Source organism: Diadema setosum, chromosome 19 (genome assembly GCF_964275005.1).
Source record: "Diadema setosum chromosome 19, eeDiaSeto1, whole genome shotgun sequence".
Classification (NCBI taxonomy): Eukaryota; Metazoa; Echinodermata; class Echinoidea; order Diadematoida; family Diadematidae; genus Diadema; species Diadema setosum.
In genome coordinates this window covers 914,705-924,300 of record NC_092703.1, presented here as the reverse complement: position 1 = coordinate 924,300, position 9,596 = coordinate 914,705, and the positions used below count along the sequence as shown (strand labels likewise).

Below are 9,596 nucleotides of genomic sequence, written 5' to 3'. Positions count from 1 at the left end.
TTGTAGGAATTAACCTAATCTTTACTTCCGTAGTAGTAAGTAGTAACTACAGTTATTACCACGGAGATGAACATCTTCCGTACTAATTGTAGCTTGTGTTAACCAAACGTTGTTATTGGATCATCAGGCAGTATTACCTTCTGGAGCACTTGTATGCTTCATTCCATTACCGAAAACAATGACTTCAGTGCACTTAAATGCAAAAGTTGCAGACCTTCACAGGAGCCTTAAAGAGTGTGCCACAACCCTGGATGTGTACAAAGGTAAAGGTCTTTACAGTCATGATTACTTTGCTTTTGAGAGCTAGGTTTCAATTTAGTCCTGGTCAACCGAAGTTCACTTCATGAGAGACCTACGGCGATGGTATCTACACTGTAATTCAGGAGACAATACATAGAATCATCTTGAAAGGAAAATGAAACTACCATGGATTACATTTATTACATTGCTGTAGTTACCCCCTACTAATTCACAACACAACACACTGATTTTAGTCTTGGTGCCAGAGGCTTAGCATTGCTTTACCTTCACCCCATTTTTTTTTTCTGCCTCCGCCATGAAGTGGTGCCGGAGGCATTATTTCTTATGGTTTTTACCCAATTTCAAGCCAAGTACTGAATTCAAATCTGGGTGATGTAACTCTTGCATCCTTGAAATTTTTGAGACATTCTAAATAACTGCCCTATTTTGAGTGCGGTGAGTTCTTGGCGCTGATCGTATCTCTTTCATCTATAGATGTTCTGAGATATTTAAGATGACCGACAAACTGGCCACTAAAATCGCTGTGAAAATTGTCTGCCAATGTCTGAAATCCTTCCATTTTGTGTGTGTGTGTGTATGTGTGTGTGTGTGTGTGTGTGTGAATGGTGAATACTGTTCAAAACAAGTTTTTTTTTTCTTTAATTCCTTCTCAAGGACACTCAAGCCAAACCTGGATGGTGTAATTCTTGTATCCTTGAATATTTGAGATATTCAATTTCCTTGTGAATAGTGAAAAATTATGCTCTGATAAAGTGATTCAAAAATAATGATAGAGCAAATAATTTGTGTCTTATTTAGATTCCAGTTGAGCAAATTTGTCAAGTCAGCCAGAATGGTATCCGGTTGCCTCCCACATACTCTATACCAAGATATCCCAGTAAATGATTTTTGAAAGGATGTTTTCACGTGAATACTGAAAAGGTTGATATAGCATCCTCTTTGAGAGATGGAAGTCTGACACTTCCCAACACAGGGATATTATGAGAGATAACTTTATTACATACAAAATGACAATAAAGATGGGCGCCAAGATGGCTGATCTCAAGAAGTGAAGTTACTCTCTTTCAGCTGATGTCAGAATTTTGGTTTTTGTTTTTGTTTTTTTGTTTTAATGTTGAAACTCGTTTCGTGCTTAAATTTTCAAGAAATTTGTATTATATTCTGATAGCACCATTAGAATTGGTGGATGGGGGGGGGGGGGTGCTGGAGACACCGAAAGTGATACTCCAACAAGAAGATATTTCCCGCGCGGGAAAATAGTGCATAGCTTACTTGCGTGCCACCTTTGCATCCAAGAAAATTTGGCTTCGGCGCCAATCATACAGTCTCTACTTATTATGTTGACTTTTTGTTGTACATGTATTGATAGGAACATAAATGAATAGTGAAATATTGCGTATCTGGTGTACTTTTGTTGGATACAACAGAAGAAACCACAATCCTATAGAGTTCCCGTAATTCAATACAAAACAGCGGTGTGCATCTCTTTTATTGGCTTTTAGTTGTTCTGCATGAATAATTCCCACGGTAGCCTAGTCTTTTCTTGCCAGCCGCTTTCCTAAAATCTAGAGAGGACAGCGTCCATCAAACAGCTGCACAACCAAGTATTTTGGTCGATGCGAAAAAGACTTGGAGACCAAACCCGTATTGTCCAGATTAAACGCCCACAATGTATCGACAGAGTGAAGAATTAACCCCCTCGAAACCATAATCCCAGAGTTCCCTTAATTTTGCAAACAAAATGTTGTGAATAGTGATGGCAGTTTCAATACAACTGTTGGTAGACCTTACCCGTCGCTGAAAAGAACTTTGACACCAAGCATTCTTTCAGTAATCTATGGTCGAGGATTGAATTTCAAAAGACTGGGGTGGACTATGGAAATGCAAGCCGGGTTTTCTATAGGCCGCGCGGATTGCATAAGCATATCACGCTTATCCACCCAATTTATTCTCTCCGCATTTACGGCATAGGCGCAAAATGTAAATACTTTGGTGCCACACCCCACCCATATACTAAACGCATATACAGCAAGGCTCAAGTTGCCCCTCTCTTAATTCTTTAATTTCAAGTTACGGATCTAATATACACCTCAAACAAAAGCTGTATGATTAATAAAATGAGTTCGCAATTTTGTGTAGTAGAATATACTGTTCCTGCCTGAATATCCACTTCATGCATGGTTTTCCTTTTCTTAACACTGGTCATTCTCACATGAACTCTATGACACATTATCGTTTCGCTCAAAAATCACATCACGAATAAAGGAATTTAAAGGCAAGTAGTAGAATGTAACTTAACTTCATTGATTCAGTTATTCCTTGAAAACTATGTTCGTAGGCTATGGAAATGTCAGTGAAGATAACCAGCACAGCCGTGATGATATTGATCATTCCTAAATAGGTTTTGGCATTTATTACTGTAGATCCCGCTGCATTCATTCATCGCAAAGAGCAGGGTGTTTAATCCGGTGAAGTGGTCAAGCCTCACATCCAACTTGACCCCATAGAAGACCAGCTTAGCGTAAAATAATAATGATTATAGTGATAGGCAGTTAAGTAGTACGGAGAAGCATAGAGGGAAATGAAAAAGGATTGAGTGATGAGGGTTTTCTCTACTAAATGGCGTCATGTTGGAAGCTCGTCCCTTTTTACTTTTTTTTTGTGGATATAGTAAAATGTATCAGTAATAATATCATCTTTGAGTCCGGAAATGTCAAGACTTTCTTCTAGATAGGGTTATGCAGTGTTATATCATGTTATGAGACATGTTCATTATTGGGAAATCTTAGTATAAATTATGATTATGGTGGCCATTTTAGATACCATTTTGGCTGATTCAACAAAAATGTCAAATTCGCTGAAGTGAAATATATATAAAAATTCATATTTTTGGTCTTGGTTTTTCACCCTTGGTTCAATCTCTCGAATCACTATAGAGCACAATCAATCTTTTGCCATAAGAATGTAAAATGTTAGATTTTGAAAGGCCTTTTAATATGGAGTTGAGTCAAGACCATTTTCTTTCTTTCTTTTTTTTTCATCGTAGGGTAGTGAACACAGATTTCAGATTTTGACAGTCATTTTGGTAATCATTTCGTTGGTCATCTTGAATATCTCTAAATCTAGAAGGATGCAAAAGTTGCAACATCCAGATTTGAATTCAGCGCACTCGAAATAGGATACAACCATGAAAAAAAAAAGAAAAAAAAAATTTGAAAACACGGTAAGGCCCCAAATCTGACTTTGGCACCCAGATTATCAAGATGGTTCTTTCTCCCAACTATGGATCGACAACGTCAGCTTGCGTGTTTTTTTTTTCTCTCTCTCTCTCTCTCTCTCTCTCTCTCTATCTATCTATAATCTGTATCTCTCTCTCTCTCTCTCTCTGTGCCTGTTCCTCTCTGAAACAGCATTGTGAATGATGCTGAATGTTTATTTCTATCTTTGCGATGACTATTATACGAACATAATGTCAACGCCAGCGGTCCGAAAAGACAAATCATTTACCGTCTCGGTTACCCGCCTTCTTGGTTTCATTCCGCTGTGAAATACAGCAGCTGAATTTACTACGGATAGCGCGGTAGTCTGCTTTCAGCCGCGCCTTGATTCGCCTGTTCATGAGGGCGTAGATGAGTGGATCCAGCAGAGAGTTGGTGAAGCTGATCCACATGGCCGCCACACCTGCCCAATGGGAGACGGTCAGAGGTATGAAGCAGGATCGGATGACGGCATAGGGCGTCCAGCACACCAGCGAGGACAGGATCAAGAAAGTACCTGAGGGGAATCAATCACGCAAGTTAGATCATCAATTTGTCAAATTAGATCATCAAATCAGTCCATCAGTCCAAATTAGATCATCAATCAGTCCGTCCTCAACGTCCTGTTGAGGACGGACTGATTTTGCTACAACACGCAATTATCATAGACACCTGCCCGAGTATACTCGGGACTCGTCCTCAACGGGTTCATTCCCAAGTCACTATTCCGTTAGGATTTCGACCATTAGAACTCGAATCAACCATTAGAAAACCATAGGGCTAATGGTTTCAATAATGGAAAGTGAAGCACGTACAAGCTGGATCATTAGAAAACCATTTGGAAACTATGAGACATACAGCATAATGAAACGCACTGACAAACAGCAAACCCTGAACTCTGGCCCATTGAACCATTAGAAAACCTTGTAATAGAAATGCAGCTTACTGGCCCATTAGAAAACCATTAGGCCAATTAATGGACCATAAGAAATTTGTAGCAAACGATATAAAGAAACCTACAGAAGAATTAAAATACAGATCAAAATGATGTAGAAATTGCAATTTGGACATTTTAATGGACCATTACTATTACCTAATTATATTAAACGGTTTGTCACATTGATATCAATGTAAAATTCTATTCAGAAACCATTAAGACAGTACACAACCACTAGACTTCTAATGGAATCACAAGAATTCTTTATATGGCTTGTAATGGAATTTCTACCTGGGTTACAATATCCTCGAATTATATGCCGAGGTTCCAAATTTAATATTCCTATCTTTATCTTTTCATGCGCTACTATGTGACAAGATCTTCTCTCCTGCTCTCTCCCTCTCTATTTATCTCTATATCTATCTATCTCCCTCTCTTACACTCTCAGTTCTTCCAATCAGTAAGTTGGAAAGGGTTCATTTCTAAACCTTTTCCTCCAAACAGCCCAACCTACCCGTCAGAGCAACTTGCTTGTCAGCACGCAATTTCGTGAGGCGTTTCTTGATTCTTCTCGTCCCGCGTTTCGTCACCGCTCTCTGGTACAGCTTTCCCTGCAGCCGTTGTCGGTGGTAGGTCGAGGCGCTACGCTGACATTTTGTTGTCTTTGCCTCGCTGGGATGCCTTCGGGAGGACGAGAGGCAGAAGAAAGACTTCGATCGACCAAGTTTCCCAGGCAGGGGAGCAACGGAAGAGCGCCCTCTTCGCACGTCCAAAGACACTGACTTTAACGCCAAATTCGAGAGCCTCGCGTCGAACTTGTCGGCGGGTCTTTGCGGAATGGTTGAGCGGTCTTTAGCGAAAGTGTCGTCTGTTATTCCATTGTCGTACCCTGTCGTAAACGCGAAGTCGACATTGGAGAAAGTCACATTCCCTTGACGATCTGAATAGCGGCTTTTGTCGCGTCGCGAATCGAACTCGTCCTTGGTGTTCAAGTCGGCCAGATTCGACATAGATAGCGACACGGACTTCTTCATCTGCACTTGTCTCCATGGTACGGTCACTGTCGACGACAAGGCCTCTCCCGAGCTCCCCACTGTGGAAACAGGCGGAGTATACGTCATGTCTCCTGTGTCCTCGACGGATTTCTGTGTGGTAATAAGAATGTATTCAAATTCATAATACCCCCAAAGTGTCACGGAGCTCTTGAAGCTCACTGAAAGACGATCACAATCAACAAATTTACGGATAGACTTACAGACATTTTGGTGAAAATTAACATATCACTGGTGGATAGATTGCTGAGCGTGAATGGCAAAGTTTATAGCACGAGATATGGTTATATATTGACTTGTTGCTCAGTCATTGCCGTAATTTTCCGCACACTTCATCCTATCTCAACAGACATAGCGTGGGTGTGTTATGCTGTCTTGGAATATAGCATGGAGAGATATTTACTACATACATTTTGTTGGTCAGGGTTTCCATAAGTGTTAATTTGTATATGTATTGAATAAGGTAATGATCTTTATTGTTACACCATGTACTTTGGCTCTAGCTTTTATAAAAGTATGAATTTGGTGATCATGGGGTTGCATTTTTATTCAACTCCACTCTGCTAGTCATTATTGTCTGGAATAGTTACGTTAGATGGCTTTTGCAACGAAACCTGGAATTTGGAAGAAACCCTCGAATTCCCCCCCCCCCCCCCTGCAATGGAGTGGCTTGAGTACTGGGGTAATTTTTATCATCATCCAGTGCGAGCGTGTCAAGTGAGTGTCAAACCTTTCTGTGACAAAGTCACTGGATGTGGTGTACAAGTGGAAAAGCACTGGGAGCGTGCAGCAGACCACATCAAGCAGCTCATTTCCACCCATATTGCGATTTCCAACCTTTATTATTAGTCCTATATTCATCTATACATTATAAAATTCCTTGAAAATCAAAACATTCCCTTTGCATTGGGAATCATATTGAAATATCAAAGATATGCTAAGAATGGCCCTAGATCTCTAATGATAAGGAGTCCTTCAAATATAAAAAAAAAAATCCTGGATCCCGACTATGATACTCATTATTGCCAAAATTTAATCAACAACCACTGTTCCTTGGGTCGTTATCAATAATTTTTCCTGAAAATTAAGATCAGTTGAGAACTTTTTGAGTTATTCCAGAAACATACAAACAAACCAACTAGCGCCGACAAAAACACACCTACTTGGCGGAGGTAAAAATGAGGCTTCTGGTGTGCAATATATATTATGGAGTTACAGAAGTTTCAGTGGCGCGTCCCCTCTTTATTTTTTTTTAAACAAAAGAAATATAAAAAAAAAAAACGGGGGGGGGGGGGGGCGTGTGCCCCCTTTAATTTTGTAAAGGCGCCTCCCTTTATAGAATTCCTGGATCCGCCCTTGAGTTTGGACCCTTTATATTTGTAAAGATAGCATTGCCCTAAATACCGGTAGAACAGCCTTATTAAGACTGGCATGTCGATAGTTAATTTGTGCAGTGACTTCGGATGAGATACATTATTCCAGACCCATGATGTACCGGCTCGTGGATCGAAAGAATTAAAATTCACGTGCTTCTTCTTCTACTTTTTCTTTATTATTGTTATTATTATTATTATCATTATTATTATTGTCATTATTATTATTATTATTGTTGTTGTTGTTGTTACTATTTTCATCATTATCATTATTATTGTTATCATTATTATTATTATTATTATTATTATTATTATTATTATTATTATCATTATTATTATTATTATCATCATCATCGTCATCATCATTGTTATTATTATCATTGTCATAGGAATGGCATGGACAAACCTGAAGTGGTGACTGGGTCTGCCAATATACTATATAGTATGGAGCTTTATTGTGATGAAGAAGTGGAACTTAACTGTGTATACACCTTGTTATAATGAAGTTTGTATAACGGGGTGCAATTTGCAAAGAGTCGGGAATATATGCAGGTGGCTTGGTGTCATGACAACAGTGGAGAGACTTACTTCAGTGAAGCTGCTACTGACTGGTGTTTTAACTGTACTGTGAGCTCGCAGCTTAATCTGTTTCTTCCAGATGGTGTAAAACACGACAAAGTAACAAACAATCATGACAGGGATCGTCAGCACGTAGTTAATGACGAAACCAATGACGTAGAAGAAACATCCATCCCAAGTGGGCGAGCAGTGGTGAGTGTCCTCTTCGTACTCAAAGGAGGAGTGCAAGCGAAAGAGGGGGGCCGATCCAAAGGTGCAGGAAGCCACCCAGATGGCGACGATCATAGCGCACGAACGGCGGTGGTTAGGCGGAAATCGCGCTGACCAGACGACCGACAGGTACCGATCAATCGCTACACAGGTGATCGTAGCAAAGCTAGATGCGGACAAAGACACTCCCCAAAATCCGGTAAACTGCATGGTAATGAATGAGACGAATGTTAAGATGTAAAGAACAAATAAAGTTTCAATAAAGCAACTTCAAGAATTTATCAGATAATTTCAAGTTCGACCAAGACAATGTGTCCACGTTTCTGAAGTGTAGGCCTATTACATGTATTTTTTTCTTCTTCGCCCTTTTGTTACTGTTATGTTGGTTTTGCTAATGCTATTGTGTTTTCCAGTCATTTTGTATGAATAGCACCAGTGCGATTAGAAACACCAGTATGAAGCGCCATAAAATCCAATTATTATTATTATTATTATTATCATTATTATTATTATTATTATTATTATTATTATTATTATTATTATTATTATTATTATTATTATTATTATTATTATCATTATTCCTCTGACCAATAAGGGTCAAATTCTTATTCATCACCAGGTAAATACATCGATTGGTTTATGGATAGCGCAACAACAGATTGGGAAGTTCATAGTCATGTCTGATCTTAGTCGGTAGCCATTTCTGTATAATTACGTAACGTTTTCCAACTTTCAAGAAAAATGTAGCTTTCTATCACAGTCCATTACAGTGCGCGCACGGCCAAACTATCGTGTGTCATACGCCATCAACATGATCAATACAAGTGATGCGGCTAGCACAGAAACACTAATCTCTATGTAACGGAACATTATATTTCACACAAGCACATAGACTAAATATCCATGCACTACAGATTGTTTTACCAACCTTTTGTTCAACCTAATAAAAACTCCTGAAATCGATGTGCATTCTCTCCATTAATCTTTTCACTTACGTCACACAAGACACGGTGTGTTGTGAGAAGTTGACCGTTGTCAAAGAGGGACACCATTGAGAAGACCATGCTGGTAACCGCAAGTCCCAGGTCCGTGATCATCAAGTTCAAGATTAGTAAATTGTGTGGATTCTTCCTCAAAAGCCTCACGCGAAGGATGGTTACTATGGCAACCATGTTGGCTACTATCGCGCCAAGCATGATAATGGCGAGTGTGGTGATCTCAAGGACCTCAGCCCACAATTCGTGACGATGGTGATCAGAAGAGACATTACTGGCAAAGCTTGACATATCCGTCATGAGGTCGACGTCCTGCTCCAAAGTGTACATCGCCATAACAATATTAAGTATCTCAAACAGGTGTCAAATACCCTACATGTTCGTCACCAAAGCTGGCTAATTCTGCGTTTCGGCAAGATCGTAGATCCTCACTTTCGATTATCTTCCCAATGAGATCGGAGCGTTTCCAGCCCGTCTTTCGCTCTCGCACAATGCTTCTCGGAGAGCGATGAAATTAGAAGTGAGTGTGATACGCCAACATTCTGTCCTACCAGCCTCACAGCCCACGTTACTTTCACTTATTGTTCAGTCGGATCATCACACTGATATATCATCGGGGAACTTCATGGTGTATTCCCGGAACATTATTTCAGTTTTGACTTCCCACACGTCAGGAAGATATCAAATAGCACTTCTTCCTCCTTCTGCTCTCATACATCTCAAATTTCTCAGCGGGAGAAAAAGATGTGTAGAACTCTTGCGTCAGTTTCAAGTTGCAATTAGATAAATGAAAAAAAAAAAAAGAAATCATTGTGGGACCTGAATGATAATTGTTTTCAAGACAGTCACACAGTTGCAGTGAATAAAAATGACAAAGTCCAGGCCAAATGGTACCATTCCTTTCCTTGATTGTCCTGTGCCACCCTTACGTA

The 9,596-nt window shown here is 39.7% G+C and overlaps 1 protein-coding gene across 1 annotated transcript; it reads right to left on the bottom strand.

Moving 5' to 3' along the window:
• Positions 1 to 3,760: 3,760 nt before the first annotated feature.
• LOC140242255 (uncharacterized) lies at positions 3,761 to 9,000 on the bottom strand. The gene is made up of 4 exons (XM_072321999.1): positions 8,665 to 9,000; positions 7,469 to 7,873; positions 4,970 to 5,600; positions 3,761 to 4,035 (listed from the first exon to the last, which is right to left on the bottom strand). The coding sequence occupies exons 1-4, from the start codon at positions 8,998 to 9,000 to the stop codon at positions 3,761 to 3,763; spliced, it is 1,647 nt and encodes a 548-aa protein (XP_072178100.1).
• Between the last annotated feature and the right edge of the window lie 596 nt (positions 9,001 to 9,596).